This window comes from Parasteatoda tepidariorum, chromosome 9 (genome assembly GCF_043381705.1).
Source record: "Parasteatoda tepidariorum isolate YZ-2023 chromosome 9, CAS_Ptep_4.0, whole genome shotgun sequence".
In the NCBI taxonomy this organism is placed as follows: domain Eukaryota; kingdom Metazoa; phylum Arthropoda; class Arachnida; order Araneae; family Theridiidae; genus Parasteatoda; species Parasteatoda tepidariorum.
Genome location: NC_092212.1, coordinates 56,923,611 through 56,944,673, shown reverse-complemented (window position 1 = coordinate 56,944,673; position 21,063 = coordinate 56,923,611). Strand labels below are relative to the sequence as shown.

Sequence of the window (21,063 nt, the reverse complement as noted above, 5' to 3'; positions counted from 1 at the left end):
ATATTTTGTCTTTTATAAAAATTGAAATCTAAATTTTTTGTATCTTTAACGTAATAATAATAAAAAAGAAATAGTTGTACTGTGCTACATGCCACTGCACCATACAGCATTACATACTAGCTTTGTTTGCTTTAAAAAATGAATTTTTCAATTACACTTGGGAACGAATTTTTTGCTGCATTTGTGTAGATATGTGATATTGCCTAATTCGGGTATGAGGATTTCAAATCTAAAATTTGTTTTGTTCCTAAAGTTACAGTTTTTTAAAATGAATTTTTTATTCGAATTTTTTTTTGTCGAAACGTCTAAGCTTAAAAACCTTATATATATTACAGCGAGTCACGTAAATGTTGAGACAAATTTCTTAGGGCACATCATCAGGATTAAAATTGCATAGAAACCCGTTCTTGGAATTGCCGTTATACGTGGCTATAGTCGCTTTCTTATTATGATCTGCTCAGAAGTACACGAAGAAACAGGGGAAACGCTCCTAGTGGCGTATGACCACACTTTTAGGCAAGAATTTCTATGCGATTATAAACCCGATGATGTGCCTTATTTCCCTTAGATGTTTGTCGCAATATTTATGCGACCCTTTGTTACATACTATACCGTTTTTGAATTTGTGCATTTCGTCGATTAAATAGAATAAAAATGTCATTCAAAAAAATAAATAAACACCGTAGCTTGGAGAAAGAAACGGTTTTTCAGCGATACAAAAGTAGTTCAGATGCGTTTTTTTAAAAAAAAATCTCATGCAACAGAAAACAAAAAAATGTTCCTCCGTGTTATCTGTTAATTAAACATCTAAATTATTTCATGATCTACATTTCAGAGGTAAGTTTTTGAAAAATCAATTTTATACCTTGGTATGATAAAATATACGCCTTTATTTTATCGTCTTTTATTTGCACATTAAAAGAATTGTAGAACACGTCACCGACATTTGAGATAAGGATAATCTCTCGCCTCATTTCGCCCGCTTGGGGTTAAATATCACATTTGCCTAACGAAAACAGCTGCTATTTGCTTCGCATTCGTTTATTTATTCATAAGTGTAGTATATCCTCCATTTAAAATACATGACTTATTTACTTTCCAGGTTTTAATATCTCGTCCGAAGCGAAACGATCTCAAGAAGATAGATCGATTTCCGATTCGGGACATCAATATGAAGAATCATGTTGTTGTGATATAGCTTAATGATCTGTTTTTTTGGTGTCATCCAACACGGGACAATTCGAAGAAATCTTAAGTCTCTTAGCGACTAGATTTAAAGCTGGATGTCTGTTCCAAAGTTGCCTTTACTCTTAAATGGATGTTCAAGATCAAGATCAAGACGGAATAAGATAATCGTTATTTGCATATTTTTGATTTCTGTATTTCTTTATTACAACAGTAATGCCGGTGATCTAGTATCCTTCTTTATATTATCAGGTGAGATTTTCATAAGTTATACAATAAATTTTAGAGAATAAATTTTATATTTGTTGTACATTTTGTTAAACACCAAAATGTACTTTTTCAGAATAAATTGTGCTTACCGTAGATAAGCTATAACGGTTTGCATTTTTGATGTTTAGAGCTTTCATTCACCATTTAAATTGTATCTGGAAGCTTAATTTGGTGTTAACTTTAAAGAAGAAAAAAAAAGGGTAATTTCATATAATTTGCTGGATTGTTCAACATCAAATTCGGAAATATATTGCACCATAATTTTTACAGTGTAAAGCTTATTCAAGAAGACAGATAATACACTCTATAACAAAAAAATCGACGCACCAAGAAGGAGTTGTCCGATTGAAACGAAAATTCGTGGATAGGAAGACAATGTACAGAATAGTAAATGATTAAAATTTCAGAACAATTGAATAATTTATTGCAGAGTTACAGTAACAAGTTCAATAAGGTGTTGACCCGCCTCATTAAGGTGATGACCGAGGTCATCAACATTCCGTGCCAGATGCAATCACCTTCCCATCATATCCCAGCCATGCTCGATGGGAGAGAGATCTGGTGATCTGGCAGGTCAGGGAAGAGCTTGACAAGCTTGTAGACAGTTCATAGCAACACGTGCAGTATGTGGTCTGGCATTGTCCTGCTGAAAAACCAGCCCAGGGTGCTGCAAAAGAGGTCTTAGGATGTCGTCGACGTACCACTGTGCAGTAAGTGTACCTCTAATGGCGACCAAAGGGGTCCAGCTGTCAAAGGAAATGGCACCCCAGACCATAATGCCTTGTTGAGGGCCGGTGTGGCGTGCAATAGTGAAGGCAGGATACCCCCTCTGCCCTGTGCGTCTCCAAACACGTCTTCGATGATCGTCAGGGCACAGTTGGAAGCGGGATTTGTCGCTAAAGACTGTACCTCCCCAGTCGGCATCATTCCAGCCTGATCGAGCGTCGATTTTGCGCGTCTTAGTGCGTTCTTGGTGCGTCGATTTTTTTTTGTTGTAGAGTGTATATTACTTATAGATTCATCAATGGCTAATATAAGATACGATTCATTAGAGGCTATTATAAGACACGATTTTACTATTATATTATTATTATTATTATTTTATTAAAAGTTTTTTCTATAAATCTTCAATTATTTTTCCAACTACATGCAGGGAAATATAACATAAAACATATCGAATTACAGTCCTTTAGTCCACCAGTTATTCGCTTTTCTGATTGCAAATGAAATCAATGTTTTATCCCCATTCGCTCTTATTGTTATCTGCAACCGTTTGATCAAGTAATGTACAATTGAAAATCAAATATGATAAGACAGGTTCGAATGATGTTAGAGGAACAATTTTATAGAAATGAAAATTAAAATTTTTGTTTCATATTAAACCAACACCTCCTAGAAGAGAGACCACTGCTCGGATGACTTTAGTAGTCCGAAGAAACGAACAACAGCTGCGTAGTGGGTGAAAAATAAGATAGATGTTACAACGTTCGGACTACTAATTTCAGTAATAAAAACTACTCGCTTATCAGTGCGGAGGCCTTCTCTCTTTTGGAAGTTGTTGATTAAAACCCGAATGACTGTACTTGATGATATTTTTAAGTAAAAAGATTGATTAGGCAAACAAACCAATCCCAACAATTTAAAATTAAGGTCGCTATTTTTTTTAAATTTCCTGGATTTTTTTTAAAGCATTTTTGTATTTATGCCATGAATGTTAATTCCAGGAAAGCTATTTTCTGTCCATTTCTTCAGAGTTTTAACTTTTTATGTCCTTTTTGGCAAAAGTTATTACGTTATTGTAATTTATATTACAGCATAAGAATTGACCGTTTCTTCATTTCTTAACGATAACGATAAACAATATTTAAAGTTAGTAAATAAATGGCTAGAAGTATTCTACATTTAACCGAATTTGTTTGAATACCATTGCAGGAGTACTTAAAAATTACATTCTCAAAAATTATAAATCGTTTTTCTTTGTTGAGAGATATTATGAATGTAATTACAGTTAATACTATACAGTTACAGTTATTATTATACAGTATGTATTGAAACATATGTAGCTTATTGAATTATTAGAAAGCTTATTTCTATCAGGAACATTAAGAAAAAAAATTTCTTCGATATTTTGTTTTATGAAAGTCAAATCTTTCTTTAGACCAAGAGCCTGACGAGTATCTAGTGAAGTAGTGGACAAGGGTGAACACAGATCTGTAATAAGTAGTCGGTAAAATATTCATGTTTCTTTTTCATTGCACTTACGCTCAACTTTTTCAATGCACTTATAAACAACTAAATTATCTACCACTCGCCTTTCAATAAGGCGTCCCAGGTTCAAAACCTGACGATGTATAGAATATCAAAATAGTGAAAAAATGTAGTATAAATTAAGGGGAAAAAACAGGATTATTTTGAAAGGTATCTTCAAGATATGTAGTATTCAAGTGAAGTTAACTAGTGCTCTTAAATTATCTTACTTAATAAACCCTTAATATTTCCTTCTTCTTCTTCTCATTGGCACGACAGCCCAGTATGGGCCTTGGCCTTCTCAACAAGCTTATGACAAGACATTCTTCCCTTAGCCATGGTTCTCCAGCTTAATATTTCCTATATAGTAATATTTTTTAAAATCTGCTCTAAAATCATTTTAAGCACAGTATCGTATACTATATATATTTATCCTATTAATTCTTTTCTTTATCCTTTTATGACATTTTGGATGATTTGTTAGCGGAAAAAAGAGTAGTGACTATTGTTAGAAAAAGAAATTTGAGGATGAACAGAGGTTGCTTTCATGCTAAAAGATCATAATAAAAAAAAAAATTGAAAAAAAAACGCGTTTTAATTTTGCAAATATCTGTGTAGCACATGCATGTCAATAGAATATTTGCTACAGTTTTGTCATTTGTATGCATTTCTATAAATCTATAAATCTGTAAGTGTTTATAATGTCGAATTACGTAAAAAAAAATCAGACTGATGTTTCTAACCTGTCACAGTGTTGTCCGCCATGAATTTAAACAATCTTGAACTGAAGCAGACAGTTTCGGGCTTGCCGTTTTGGTCCCGCCAATTCGCTCCCGTTAATTTAAATTTTAAAAAGAATTACCATATCTGCAAAACATTCCTGCTAATGATCATTATTCCTATTTTATTAATTTTTACCTGTTATTTTATGAATTTTCACCTGTATCCTTTTTTTTTTCATTTTTTTTTCAAGGGTGGAATTATTTGAAACGAATTTCTAAATAGCACTTCGTGGAGTTAGTTAGCCTAGAAGTCCATATTTATTTATTTGTTTACTGAAACTTACAATCATAGTGCATTATTACATAATAATTAGCATAATTCTATAAATAATGAAATACAAAAAAAAAAATGATAGATTTCATTGAAACTTAAAAAAGTTTTTCTCTAATTTATTAGAAAATTATGACTAATTCCTCGTAAATATTTTGAATAATTCAAACGTTTAATTTTACCCTTACTAATTTTTAAATAAACCTTTTAAAATTCCCGATTTTCTGTCACTGGAAATAATAAATAAATAATTAAAAAAAACTAAAAAAAATTATATTTGAGGCCCTTGAAACGTTGCCACCGTAATAAAAAAAATGGGTTGTAATGTCTAGAATCGAATTAGTGACGGGACTGATTCGGGGAGCAATTTTCCAATCCAGCGGCGTTTAACAACCCGCTTCACTGTTTAACATTTTTTCAAATAAAAATATTTGATTCTTGGCATTGTTTTAGTTCAGGTAAAAAATTTTAAAAGAAAGAAAAGCTTGTATTATAATTGAGACCAATTTCAGCCAAGATTAAAATCTCCAAAAAAAGAGAGCGAGTCGTTAAACGACACTGGATTGTAAATTAGCAATCGAGAGAGGACTGAAATAGCTACGGGAATGAAGCGGCAAGGGGACTGCAACGACGGGACTAAAACGGAAGGACCAAAGTGTCATGGGCCGTCTTGAACATACTGATATTTATTATGTATTCTTGTTTGATTATTTCAGATTCCAAAGCTTTACCATTATCTATACAATGCAATCTCGGAAGGCTAGGGAATCAAATGTGTACGTACGCCACACTTTATGGTCTTAGTAAGCTCAATCGACGTACTTTCATTCCTCTGTCTTGCAATTTGAAACATTTGAAGCCATATTTTCAACAGTTAAGTCACAGAGAATCCATACATCAATATCTGTACATCAAGTGGCAATCTTGGCCAATACTTTCATATTTCCAAGCTCAAGATGCAGCCATATCATCCCATTCGAATTTCATTAAAGGGTAAGAATAAATTATTCTCATATGCTGTAATTATTTTTATTAGCGACAGACAGTAAAATGATACGCGGCTTTTCTAAACAGTGTTGCTGTTGTTTCTAATGACACTTCCCACACGAGCAAGCCTGCTTGGTGAAACCGAGCAAATTTGAGGCAGAGTGTGCGTATCTTGTTTTTCAGCGGCGCCATCTATGGCCAAAAATTCAACTTCTGCCACACCATACGACGCAACCGTTTATAGGGCGGACCCATTCATACATCCATTCATTCATCCACAGATCGTAATTTTGACCTGAATCAGAGAAAGATCGATCTCCAATCCAGTACCCCCAGAGGTTTTGATTTGTTATGGGAACATGGAGGACTTTTGCGAATCGACAGATTTAACGTGCATCAGTCACTTTACTACACGGGGAGTCTTCGGCCGGTGGGGTTCGAACCCACGAACTCACGGACATGGGCCCAGCTCGCTACCGACCAGACTATCCCAACCCTCTTCTACGGTTTCTACGGTAACTAAGCAGTAATGGGAATTTATTCATAAAATAAAAATATCTGTTCTTTATTTTTAATTTATGTTAACTGGTAAAACTAAGTTGCAAACTGAGCCTGATGTAAAAAATAGGAAAGACCATTGAAGTATCTAGCAGTCGTAAGGCTTGTTTTACCTTAAGACAGAATCTCAGGTCAGATTTTTTTTGTTTTTGTTTAATCCAAGTCACAGAGAAAACTAACCGAAAGAGAAAAAAGTATACTTTAAAAATAATTATAATTTTTGCATGCAATAGTTTTAAATGGCAAAATATAAAATAAAAATGAAATTGGTTGAGTATTTCCAGAATAATAAGATTTCAAATATTGGATATTTTTAATTTTATAGCAATGAAACTATTTTACTGACTTCTCTGAAGTTTTAGTAGATTTTAAAGATGTAAATATTTTTGTAAAGTGAGGTCCGAATTTTTTCCATCATTATCAAATAAATAAAATGATAAGTGCAAAATTATTGAAAATAAATTCTTACATAAAATTATCCTTAGTTAACCAGTTTTAAATAGATATCCTGACTAAACTAACGTAATCATGTCTTCCAAATTATGACGACTACGACTCCTTTCCCATATCTTGGGAATCAAAAATCCAAATAATCCTTCGGGAAAAAGAATGTTTATTCAGAAAAAATAATTTTCCACTTGATTTTTGTAACTTTACCTAGCGTCTATACATATTTCATAATTGATACATCTTTAGTTGTCCCCTCAACTCGAAAAAATATTTATTCCTACTAAGTAAAACTCCAATAGTATATATATATATGGGTCATTATCACTGAAAAGGTATAAATAGACTAAAAAATTTTCTTATATTAAAGTAATTAAAAAAGAGATAAAAATTACATAAATGCGTTTATTTATTTTTGTTATATGTCCTTATAATAATGGTCAAATCTTCTATTTTATTTTTTACAAGATTTAAAATATTTTAATTTCTGCCTTGTCCACGGAGGAGATGTAATAGGCAACGGGGGAGACATTTTGTGTTATAAAATATAAAATGTCAATGAAGACTAATTCATTAATTTTTGGGTACAATTGATATGAGTTTAACATTAATAAGTGAATAATAAAATATTTCCTTATTAGAGATAGAGCCACTTCCGATTAATCATGCTGCTATGAAAGGAAACATCCATTTTTAAACTAGGTGTATAATTTTTTAAGTAACTCTTACTGAATATTAATAAATTAAAATGTAAAGACTATTGAAACAAAAATTCAGACTCCACATGAAAGTTGAGTGTTGAGGGTACTCTTTTATGAACATTTTATGCAAGTTAAACATACTGTCATCCAAATAACGTTTTTGTTTTTTCTCTTTTCTTCTTGTTATTGTTTCTTTTTTCCCTGGGCACAAACGACTTACTCTATCAATTTCTAGAAATTTAAGTACATTTAATCACGATTTTCTGTTAAATCTTTTTCTGATACAGATTTTAAAGTTTCTTGCTCTTTTTTTTTTTTTTTTTTTTTNTTTTTTTTTTTTTTTTTTTACTTTCTTCAAACAATATAGGGTTTTCTTTAATTTCCGTCTAGCTTGTCTCATACTAAGTTTTTTCTGTTCCCTTTTCTTTTGCATTTGAACATTTGATTGCTTTCTTTTTTTGCATTTTGGTTTTGCCATTTTTTTCCTAAAATATGAAGAGAAAAAAAATTTTTAAACATCACAGAAATTATTTAGAAATCTCCGATAAGAAAAAGTTAAACTTAATTGATTTTCTTTAAAAATACAAGCAAATTAACACATTTGTTCCATTTTAAAAAATATCAATTAAAAGAAAATAGTTTTCTAATTATTAAAATTGTATTATGGTTATCTAACACATTGTCTCTTCCATTGGCTGCGTCTTCTCCTCCGTGGACTTGTTATGTCCACGGAGGAGACAAAAACTAATTCTTGAATTTTACTGATTTTTGATTTTGAAGTTACAAAAATGGCCCAGTTCTTTTTTTAAATATACTATTTTTGCAATCTAAAATTCATCTATCAAAAATAGAATAATTTTTTCTTACCTTCTTTATGATGTCCACGGAGTATACGGTGAGAACTTTGCCAAACCCCAGTTGAACACAAGAATCCAAAACTGACACCAAATAGAACAAAAACAACTGATAGTTAGCATTAGAAAATAGAATGGTTACCTTTCCCAGCAGCTGTGTTACAGGGATTTCGCATATGCTGCCCTTTATTACATATTTACCGAACTATATTAATTTCATTTTTGATGGACAAAGTTTACTAGTCATTTATTTCATAAAAATAATTTTTTTTTAAAAAAATATTAAATTAAAAGTTACTATAAACATTTAACTAGGTAAAAGTACAAAAATCATTAAAATAACATTTAAGTTGTTTAACAGCCATTAAAAATTATTTTGTGTCACAGACGTAGGGACGTCCACGGAGGGGATTTTGAAGTTATGTTTATTAAAAAATAAGAATGAAATATTAAATAATACATTTAGCAGAAAAGCAGAAATGCATATGATTTGTTAGTTAGAACTTTACGAAAAATGATAAAGAAAAATATTAAGAAATCTGCTGTATTTCCNGAAATTTTACGGATACTTCTTTTAAAATCTAACGGGATGGGGGGGGGGAACTAGCTGCTTATTTCCGAAGAAATACTTCTTTTTTTTAATACTTCTTTTTTCCTATTAAATATAAATCTTTCATGTATATAAACGATATTTAAAAATCATTACTTTTTGAAATATTATATATATTCCAAAATTATCTATTTTGGAATATTATCTTTTGCTATAATATCTCCAAACTCATAATAATCAAGAAATATTACGAATTTGCAGATTTTTTAGATTGTGTGAGCAAAAACTTTTTTTTTTCGGTTACAAATTATAAATTTTCTATTTTTCTGAAGTGAACAGTTTTCATTGATTTTTTAAAAAATTACAAAATAAGTGAATTATAAAATAATGTGAAAATCATTAAAATGTGCAGAAAATGCCTTCAAGATTTATTTTGAAAAAAATAAATATTTTAAAATTTGTTTGACCTTTTTTCTATTATACGCGTGTTTAGAATTTACAAATATTACTTTTATAACGGAATAATTACCCCATAATTTATATATGTTGCTGTAAAAACCCCAACTCTGGTAAATTGTAGGTTTAATCGGTAAAACTTAAGATCTATTATATTTATATGTATATTTAATTTCAGGTACAAATATCCTTGTTCATACACATTCTTTGATCACATTCAAGATGAGCTTCGTGAACAATTCAGATTCACAGAAGAACTGCGAGAACATGCGTATAAAGTATTACATACAGCTAACGTCAACCGAACCAATAACGTGACGTACGTCGGCGTGCATGTTCGCCGGGGAGACTACCAGAATCGATGGCTCAATGAATTTGGTGGTGTGGCTGTTAACATGGAGTTCTTTCAAAAAGCTGCAGATTATTTTCGAGACAAATATAGTCCAGTGATTTTCATTTTAATTAGCGACGACCGAGAATGGTGCATCAAAAATCTATCCGAACGATTCGGATTTCATGTCGCCGGAGAGGCATCGACTCCTGCTCACGATTTATCGGTTTTAGCTCATTGCAATCATACTATAATGACCTATGGGACGTTTGGGTTCTGGGGAGCTTACCTTGCTGGTGGAGAAGTTCTCTATTTTGACAAGTTTCTCAAGCCAAATACTTCATTTACAAATAACAGATTCATTTTCAACAAAATGTACCCTCCTCGTTGGAAAGGATTAGCTACCGTCAACTCTTCGATATTTAATGACATTACGTTTCAAGAATGAAACTTTTCTAGTATTACCTAATGTATTCAAATTCAGTATTTAACACTTTCCCCTTGAATGAAAGATTCTTTTATTTTACCGGCTATCATATCATATTTCCTATTAAGTATTGAATCTTTCTTGTACTGAATGTTATGTCAACGCTACTTTTCAAGTATTGAATCTTTCAATTTAAATGAGAATATCTAATTCTGCCTCAAATTTTATTCTGATAGCAATACTGAACTTTCTTAATTAGTATTGTGTATTTACTTCTTTAATCATTCATTTGTAACTGATTAAGGAACTGATAATTGTTGAATTAAAATTTCTTTGTAATGAGCTCAAACTCTCCCGAATGAATTTCAGTCGAAATTTCAAACTCCTGCCAGTATCGAAAACTCATATTGAGCATTGAGTACTCATGTTATTAATCAATCATGTGTACAAACAAACATAAAGTGACTATACTCAAAATATTTAAGATTTATTTATTGTCAAAAAGACTAAAAAAATATCTCAAAAAATAAAAAGTTTATCCTAGAAAATAAATTTTAGTAAAGGTATTCTTCCTTTGAAAAAGGCCGTTGGCGACGATTAAATTTTTTTCGTCAATTAAAGCATTAAACATAATAAACAGTCTGTAATAATAGCTGTTTATTATTTTTGATAATCTAATTAATCCAGGGATGTGAGCGCCATTGCCCGATTTGCCCTACACTGATGTTTTTTTTTCTTTTTTCCTTTCTTTTTTTTAAAAGATTAAGCGCTACTGTTTTGTATATTGTTTTGTATACTGTTTTGCACACTGATACTTCTAAGGTTAGGTGCCACTGCTCGGTATACGTTTGCCCGGTATATCTTACTCGATTTTCTTTTAAGGTCAAGTGCCACAGTCCCCGATATTACCTATACTGACCGTTGAGCCGCTGTGGCTCAGGGGATAGAACGTTCACCTTTTAATGAGGTGAACTGAATTCGAATCCCAGTGATGACTGTTCGATACGAAATCCGCACTGCTGACATAAAATATCCCCAGTGGTAGGCGGATCACTGGATAGAGTCCCCTTGTCGTCACGCTAACTGTGGAAGGTTATCGTGATTTACCTCCATGTAACATAAAGGTGGGTTTGTAGCATCAAAAAGTCCACCACGAAAGCAAATTTCTCCCAATATTTGATCTATTAGTTTCCTTGTCTTCTGGATTGTGTTCAAAATTACAAGGCAAAGGAGTCAAACATTAGTTGTTGTAAATCCAAAATTTGATCGCCTGTTCAACGGCGGTTATTAAATAAAATATACTGACAGTTAAATGAAGGGTTGCCTTTTTGGGCCCGAATTAGCTCACCACGATTTTTCAATTTCTTACGGCCCACTTTAACGGAACAGTACTTATGTATATAGTATATTACATATGTACATATGTGAATAGAAATTACTCAACAAATGCAATCTACCTTGTTAATCGTGTTATTTTGTACACTTGATAAACCAAAAGGGAGAGAGAGAGATCGTGGTTTAACGCTTATTAGACAGGGCAGTCTTCCTGAAGAACATAGTCGAAAAGTTTTCCATATTCGAAATATTACATGATTAGCTTGCATCTTAAAGATTTTAAAACTTTCCATAAAAATATATGCTGGAAAATAAATTTATGAATGAAATATTTTATGTACGTACAAATATAGAGAGATATTATACAATCTATGTAAACGACCGTTTTGGTCGAGTTCTTTTGTACTATAAAAAAGAATAAGCGTAGCTATATACTATAATGCTCTCCACAATTCTCGTAGTGTAGTGGCTAAAGCGAATCTAAAATAGATTGATTATAATCATAAAAAATCAATCTGTTTTAGATTCGATTTAGCTATTTTAAGTCTATATGTTATTATTAATAATATCATTTAATATAGCATAATCATTACCACATTGATTGGTAAATTAACATAATCATTTATCAATCCTCTATACGTACCTAATCATTTACATTAAAAAATATTCCTTATAACCCTAAAATGCAATACTCAATTACTTTTAATTGTATTAAAAATAAGTGTTAAGCGATGTTAATAATTATTTGTGTAGTATTTGAAAATAAAAAGAATATTTATTGTTTGAAATATATTTTATAGCATTCTTAAAAGGAAAGAAAAATTACGGTTTTGTTGATACGAATCTAATAACTTGTATTTTTGTTATAATTTTTAGTTATATTTTATTCAAGTTTCAATTAGGTATGATATTCTTTGAAACAATATTGTTGTTAGCTTTTAATAACAATGAAATAAGCTACAAGAGCCGTTTTGAATTTGTAACAGCGTCACATGTATACACGACAATCAAACGTATGGGACAGTTAATGATTTTATTAATAAAAATGCTGACATGAAAAATTAAAAACCTATGCTAAATGAGTGTTTCACTCCTATTTTAATTTCTGAAAAATGTCAGTACTTTTTCAAACGTCGTCGAAGCCTAACTGTGAAAAGAACAACTTTTTAAACCTATATTTAAAACCTATGCTAAATGAGTGTTTTACTCTTATTTTAATTTCTGAGAAATGTCAGTACTTTTTCAAACGTCGTCGAAGCCTAACAGTAAAAAGAACAACTTTCTAAATCTATATTTAAAACCTATGCTAAATGAGTGTTTTACTCTTATTTTAATTTCTGAAAAATGTCAGTACTTTTTCAAACGTCGTCGAAGCCTAACTATAAAAAGAACAACTTTCTAAACCTATATTTAAAACCTATGCTAAATGTGTATTAATCTTATTTTAATTGCTGAAAAATGTCAGTACTTTTTTAAACGTCGTCGAAGCCTAACTGTAAAAAGAACAACTTTCTAAACCTATATTTAAAACCTATGCTAAATGTGTATTAATCTTATTTTAATTTCTGAAAAATGTCAGTGCTTTTTTAAGCATCGTCGAAGCCTAACTATTAAAAAAAAAACTTTCCAACAAAATTTACGCGAAACAAATTACACCTTCCGACACCTACACTATAATCAAAGTATTTATTTAACTTATTAGTTAAAATTGCGCCAGTTTATTATAAAATTGTGCCAGATCTTACCCAGTGTTATTAGTTTTTCAAACTAACTTCATTTCTAATATAACTTTTGTTGGTGCCAAAGCAATCCATGTAGCTGTAGAAGATTTGCTAGATTGAAAAGTTCCTTGAAAAAGTTCTTTTTTTTTTCATTGTTAAATTATTGGTTTCAACAATACGTTCGATAGAAAGACCGCCCAACGATTAAAAATAACTTAAATTGTCACCTGACGTTTATAGAAGTTGTCGGCTTCCAAAATATAATTTTCGGTCTTAAAATACGACTAAACAGAGAAAAATACGCACAAGAGTAGGCGTTAAGCAATAATTAATTACACAACGTGTGATAGCAAGGTCGATTAAATCTGTAAACATCAACAAATAGTTTTCCAATTGCAAAAATCAGTTTAATTGCACATCATGTGAATTGCGCATCATGTTACAATTTTGCGGAAATTATCCATTATAATATAAATTTTTCCATTTCTCACAAGTTGTAGCTGATGTGGTATAACAATTACAACAATTAAGAAACCGCATTAACGCAGGTATAAGAACAAAAACATCAAATTATTATTATTATTTATTTTTTTTGCAATCGTTGAATGGAATATTTTTTGTTATATTGATGTTTATTGGAGAAATGTACAGATTTTTGTAATTTTTATGGCACTATTAACAGCATTGTGCTTAAAACTTAAGCACTCAGATAAAATTTGTTTTAATTAATTATGTCTTCTAAATTTAAAAATCCTTCAATTTATTTTTTAAAATTTTACAAAAAGTACAAACAACTCTCATCCAGGAATTGATAAATATCTCTTAAATGAACGGAAAGAATTTGGTTTTGATTCGAATTTTTAAAGAATGTTAAATTTAGCAGCTTTAATTGTTGGAAAAAAACTGTACAACGAAAAATAAGTTATGGAACCATTTTTTTTCTTTCAAAAACTGCCCAATTTTACAATTATTGTTAAATATATCATATCTCTGTTGCTCTCATATGCGTCGTCATATAACTATATTATATTGTTAATTTCTAAAATATTATGACCTTTATGTAATGTTATGAACATTAGCTTGCCCAAGGAAGTCATTTTGACTGCTTTTTAATTTCAAGTAGAAAAACAATGATGTATATAATGACACAATTTCTGAGAACTTTGCGACTTTTTGTACTACATATAATTTTTTTTATTTTTTAATATTTACTAATAACTTGTTATAGAACTGTAAATACTATAAAAAAATATTAAAAATTAATTTCAAACAAATTTCTTTACACATTATTCTTCCACATTCCAGTCAGTTTGACAACTTTTGGGCAATATAGGTATATACTAAAGGTTTCAGTCTTTCTAGTGTTAAATACTTCCAATAAAGAATAATTGAGTCTGAATGTTTTCTGCTATGCATGTACCTGGAATTAACTTGTACTGTATATTTCTCTCTTAGAGTTCTATAATATACTTCTCTTACATGGTTCTTAGAATTATATAAGAGGGAATTCATGCTCCAGATAGGTAAATTAAAATTCATTTTCAAATACTCATATTTTAAGCTTAAAAAATATTAGTTTTAGTTTATGATAAAAAAAATATGCAAAACGTATCAAATGTAAAAAATCTATACAAATATATATAAAATCTAGTAGATATGCGAAATCTACGAGATTTTATTAATATATTACAACAAATAAGAGGATTAAACCGATTGATGCGGAATATGTATTATTTACAACCATAAAAATTAAATTTATTGTAATGTTAGTCTGGTGTAGTTTAATATAGTTATATTGAGAGTTAGAAATAAATAAATTGTTAATTGCAGTTTGTTATTTCTATGAAGAGTTAATATTAAATTACTAATGGCAGCTCATTTCTTCTATGAAGATCTTATAAAGGGTTCAGAATAGCACTCATTAACCTTCCTATAGACTCTTCCTAGACAAATTTCTGTTTTTCAGCTGTCGACTTATCAGATAGACAGGTGATAATTAGGCTAGACAGGTTTTTTCCCCTTTCATTCTAAGGAATAAATTCGATTGGTCAACTTGACAGGTTGCGATTTAATTACCTTATTGGCACTTTGTTTTAGTTATAATTCATTCTGAAAGTATTATTTTTACTAGTTAAATAAAACTGTTGTCCATTATAAATCAATTTGAAATTGTTTGTTCAATTTGAAGCACAAAATGAATATATGTATTATCTTTCAAAAGTGTAAAATTCTCTGTATCTGTGAAATTCTATTTACATCGATGTACTAGTATGTTATTTTATATTATAGAAGAGTGTAAAATTTCAGATATTGTGAATTTTGTAGAAATAGGAGCTTATTTCAAGTCTACTTTCATACAAAATAATTGTATTTGGGTACAGCATTTGATTTAAAAAAAATATGTGATTGTTTTTTAGAAAACTGTTTGCTTTCTTTAAAAAAAGAAAGAAAAGGCGAAATATCATTTAACTTCACCGAATGCTACCACACAAATTAAATATGAAATGAGAAAATTATGTGTAGATAAATGTTCTTGCTATTTTCGTGATAATTATAGGAATATTTGTTGTTATAGTTTACTGTCTTTGATTAAACAATAAAAAAAAATTAAAAAGCATTGTATTAAAACAATGTATCTATGCCAGAAGTTATAAGAACGTATAAGTTTCAAGACACATACTTCCTAGACATTTTCTTAGGTTCTAAAGGACATTTTTTTTTCCCAATTACAAAGTTCGCTAAATAAAATTCCTTACAAATCGAATAACTTGATCTAATGATCGGATATTTATGATATAAAAAGAAAATTCCATAGTCTTAGGATCTCATCTAAAATATATCAGTTAATTAAATGAATAACTCCAAGAAGCTAAAGCCATAAGATATAACTTATTAAAAAACTTCATTGGCTTCGAAAATATGCAATCGGAATAAACACCCATTCTCAAGACTTGGCAGACGGGAATTAAATGAAACAAAAATGGTTTGAAACTTAAAACTGGTATTAGTTAATATTATGTTTATTTAGGAAAATTATAAACCTAATACGACATGATATTTATCTCAAACATGTATTTGAAATTATGTTTATAAGGAGTACAACTTAAAATATCTAGTTTTAGTCATTAAAGTTATGGGATGTATAAACTATATGATGAAACCAACTAAAATACAAGTAGAGATTTATATACTTAACTTTAAAAGCCAAATATTATTAAGATATGTGATCAATAAAACAAATAATTTATGCATGAAAATTTCCAATCAAACCCAGTACAGTCTTGCGTACGAAACGTACGATCTGCGTACAAAATTTAGCCAGTTAAAGTGGTCTAATTTACCTTAATAAGGTTGATAATTATTTAAAAAATTCCACAAGATTAATTGCAATTCACGCTTTGAATATATTTTGCTGAATTTAATTTTTGTGTGAAAATTTTTAATTTGTATCAATGATACAGATATTTTATATGAATTACTTCAAAGATTGTTTAATGTGGTAAAAATCTATAATCAGGTTTCAAAAAGTTTCTTGCGATAGAATTATCATGTATATTTTCAATGAGATCACTGTGTTTTATTATTTAAATTGTATGGGATTTATTATTTTACGCTGTAAGATTCTAACTTTTATTGTTACATTCAAATGTTTTTCACTTTTAGAATTCTAATGATGAAAATTATTTTAAACCTGTTATATATGTATACGTTAATAGATGTTTTTATGACTTGTTTTCATTGATAGTAATACATACTTTACAGTTTATCTTTTTACTATAGTTGACATCTTTATTGTATTATACATCAATGTTGAAATAAATGTTTTCTAAAATGAGCATGTTATTTTTCCTTATTTATTTTATATCTGAAAACAAACAGCTAAGCAATTTTGATAGGAAATAAGGCTCTTAAAAAGTGAAGATACAAGAAACAAATGATATTATCCTAAATTTGAAAAAAAAAATTCAATTACAATTAGCTAAAAAAATATTATTGTTAAATATATTTTCAACTAATTGTACTAATATTTTTTTAAACATATTGTTACGTGTAGAAATTTTCCTTAAGACTATCACTTTTATAAAATATTTTTTGAAATAGTACTTTCCGAATTTTTTTTTTCATTAAATTCTGAAAATTAATAAAAAGTAGATAAAATTAAAAGAAAATAATCAAAATGTATTTATTTTCTAAATTTTTATTGCATGACATAAGCAGACTTTGTGGAGTTGCTTAGGGGGAGAGTTTTCAGTTTCACTTATTCTGGGCGATTGAGAAATTAATTTGGGAAATGTTCATCATGAAACCTATATTTTTTGTAATAAATAAATTTTACAAGTTTAATTTTCTGAAATAATGCATTCAGCTGTGCTTTAATTTTTTTTATAGGGTTAGCGATCGGAATCCGAGTTTGCTCATGAGAAAAATCTCAAAATTAGTTTATCTTAAAAGCCTTACTTATCGAAATAATATTTAAGTGTAAACACGTTTAAAGCTACATTGGCCCACTCTTATAATAATGTCTAGCAATTTAACTTACTGAAAAATTACAGATGATAATCTGGTCGAATATCAATCTGACAATAAAGTTGAATCGTAATTTAATTTATACGATGTTCAAAACCATAAAATAAATTCTGAAAAGTAAGATCAAGTATAGAAAATAATCGTAAAATGATTGAAAAAGCGATAAAGTTATCCTACGGTAAACATAATTTCATAGCAAATTTAGAATTTGAATTAACGGTTTTAATATAATTAAGATGAAAAACAGAGAAAAACCGTTTTGTGAAAAAACAGCTTTAAACTATCAAAAAAAAAAAAAAAAAAAAAAAAAAAAAAAAAAAAAAAAAAAAAAGGAATTTTTGCAGTGCGTGGAAAACGATTAATAACACCGAAAGCATCTGAATTTATCCTTAAACAGTGGTTTTTTTTTCAAAATATATATTTTTTCTATAGAATTTACAATTACTTTTTACACTGTATATCTGAGGTTAAAGTTTTGACTTTATAAGGGTAAGATTAGAGAATAATTTTAGATTTTTTTCAATACTAAGACTTCATTATGTGGGTCTAAATATTTTCTAAGAATGCCATTCTGAAAAAATGAGTTCAGTTTTAACTGTTTCTTGTATTAACAGGTGAAACTCCTATGAATTTATTTAAATAATACTATACTTCTAATATTATAAATAAAGAGTATTTAAGAAATAAGTTAAAAATTTTCTCTGCTAAACCTATCCTTTAGGTATATAATTTAATACAGGGGTGTCAAACTCGCGGCCCGAGATGAACATTTTTGCGGCCCAGTCAATATATTCGATGCAAAGTAAAAATAAAATAGAAATGTTAATTAGAAAGGAAACTAGCAAATAAAATTATAATATACTTTATTTATAAACTATACGGATCATTTTAAATTGTACGTGCGAAAATGTAAAATTCTTATTGGCTTGCAGCACCTGCCATTCCAGGGGTACTACATCGTATCAAAAATACGCAGAAAAAATTTCAAATTTTAGAACAGAATATGAAACAAGGTTTAAAGATTTTAATACTTTGGAAGACAAATTTTGTTTGCTTTCTTCGATTTTCACAAGATAGGTTCAGTACCCAGTAATATGCAAATGAAAGTGATTGAGATTCAGTGCGACTCAAATTTGAAGGCAAAATTCATTGAAGTGAGTGTGCCTGAATTTTGCAAATATTTTCCTGCTAGGTTTGAAAATACTCGAAAATTCGCATATGAAATTATTTCCATGTTTGGAAGTACTTATCAGTGCGAGCAATTATTTTCTGTTATGAATAGAAATAAATCTCCTGTCCGAAACCGTATTGATAACCACGTTGGGTCAACTTTGAAAGTAGTCTCGGAAAATAAAATTTCTCCCGAAATTGGAAAGATGGTAGCAGAGAAGAGATGTCAAATATCAAACAATAATTTTACTTTATATATGTTTATTACAATGTACTATTCAAAATAAAATTATTTGTTTCTATGAACAATGATATTTTTTTTTTTTTTTTNAACATTGATTTTTTTTGCGGCCGACCTAAAGTTAAGCATTGTTTATTTGGCCCAAGTTAGCTTTTGAGTTTGACACCCCTGATTTAATAGATTAAACGAATATCTGTCTCTCTGAAAAAAGCTGCTATGTACTTGAGAGCTGAGATAATTTGTTTAGAGTTGTCATTCTTAAGTCAACTCCCGTGCATAAGATTTGAAGTAATTGCGAATACGTGCTTGAAGTGCGCATGCTCCCATGAAAAAATATCAAGTTAACGTAAATGAAAATACAAACTTATAACAATAAAAACAAGATATTTTAAGAAAAATCGCAATTTCTTCCAACTAAATTGTATGATTAAAATAAATATGTTCTATAATTTCAAGTAACAGAAAAATATTCAGTTTCTTGTGGACCTAGTGCAATTTTAGGCAAACATAATTTTAAAATAAAGCCAATGAAATTTTTTTATTTTTTATTAAATCGACCAGTTGTAAAATCAAACTATTCATTTTATCATTTTGTGAAAACGTATCATCCATCTTCATTTTGTGTTGGCGTTCTTCTTGACCTATCTGTATCATGTCCATGTTAATTCGAAAATAGACCTAAACAGAAACAACATTCAACATTTATAAACAGCTTGCTTGTATGTATGTAAAGCCACGCTAACACAACATAAAGATAAGTAAGATCTAAAAAAACGCGGACAAGCGCAGTTGCTTCAAATCTTACACACTGGAGAGTACCGAATCTAACTTAAGTATCGTATAATATAATATACATAAAAATGCCTTTGTTCGAAAAGGGCAAACTACATCACCAATAACTGATTGGTATGACTGTATGCAGCACCATAGCACCATTGGTCTTTAAAATTTCTACATTCATTTTAGAAAGGATCAAACAAAATTAAATCTAAATAATGACTTCGCAAGTAAGTTCTTATCAATAAAAATAAAAAAGAAGTATAATTAAACACTTAAACTATTCTAACACTTAACTATTGAACACTACTTTAATTATTACTCAAGAAAATCAAAGAAAATTAATGATAACTATGTTGCCAATAAATAGAGAATTATCCGATATATATTTATTGGCAACATAGTTATCATAAGGATTTTGAAGAAGTTGAAGTGGCAGAAATATAATATAACTCAACTTAAAAAGTATAAACTTTTTACGGTGTTGAATTTTTTTAAAAGTGTCAAGGATTTTTCGTATCTCCCATACATTCGGGTGTTAAATTGAATAAACCGTGACTTAGAAATCTTTTCCAGTATGAAAGAACAATGCCTGACCTTCAGAAAGAATGGAGAATTTCAATGCCATATTTTAGAAGTTATAAAAGAAATTTTCTATTTCTTCTTTTACAAGAAATTTTATTCAGTTTACTTAGAATGAAAAGACGAAAACGAAAGGGAACCGAAAACCTACAATAATGGATGAGACACTTTCAGTTTTTGAATTTTATTTTTTAAATTTCTCAAGAAATACTTAAAGGACTATTTTGTAACATTAGAGGTAATTAGTTTATGCGATTTTTCATACTGAACAATAAAGTTTAAAACTTTCAAAGCTTTCAGGGACCGGACCGGCAATCAATTACGAAAGAAATCAAGTATTTTCGAATACCCTATGCTAGAAGAGGAAGCAATAAGCTTGTAACTTATTTCGATTACTTAGGTTGCTATTTGCAATAATCGCATAGAATTTCATAAACTAAACTTAAATATTTATGGAGATATTGACATTTTTATAAACAACTATTTTTTCCCTCCCCTGTCTTACAGTGTTTTGCTATAATTTTAAAAATATTCTGTGAAATTAAACAAAATTTTTTGTGCAATTAAAAAATAATTACAAAATTATTGTTTTAAAATGTGAACAAAATTCGGTGCGAATTTGAGCATTTCATTATTTGAAGTAG

The 21,063-nt window shown here is 29.4% G+C and overlaps 1 protein-coding gene across 1 annotated transcript; it reads left to right on the top strand.

The window, feature by feature from the left end:
• Window positions 1-970: 970 nt before the first annotated feature.
• LOC107436408 (galactoside 2-alpha-L-fucosyltransferase Sec1) lies at window positions 971-16,957 on the top strand. The gene is made up of 3 exons (XM_016048119.3): window positions 971-1,437; window positions 5,472-5,748; window positions 9,487-16,957. The coding sequence occupies exons 1-3, from the start codon at window positions 1,284-1,286 to the stop codon at window positions 10,085-10,087; spliced, it is 1,032 nt and encodes a 343-aa protein (XP_015903605.1). The 5' UTR covers window positions 971-1,283; the 3' UTR covers window positions 10,088-16,957.
• The last annotated feature ends 4,106 nt before the right edge of the window (window positions 16,958-21,063 follow it).

Coding starts and splice junctions, on each gene's coding strand:
- LOC107436408 (XM_016048119.3), top strand. CDS start 1,284: ATGTCTGTTCCAAAGTTGCCTTTACTCTTAAATGGATGTTCAAGATCA. Junction 1,438..5,471: donor ATCCTTCTTTATATTATCAG/GTGAGATTTTCA, acceptor TGATTATTTCAG/ATTCCAAAGCTTTACCATTA. Junction 5,749..9,486: donor CATTCGAATTTCATTAAAGG/GTAAGAATAAAT, acceptor ATTTAATTTCAG/GTACAAATATCCTTGTTCAT.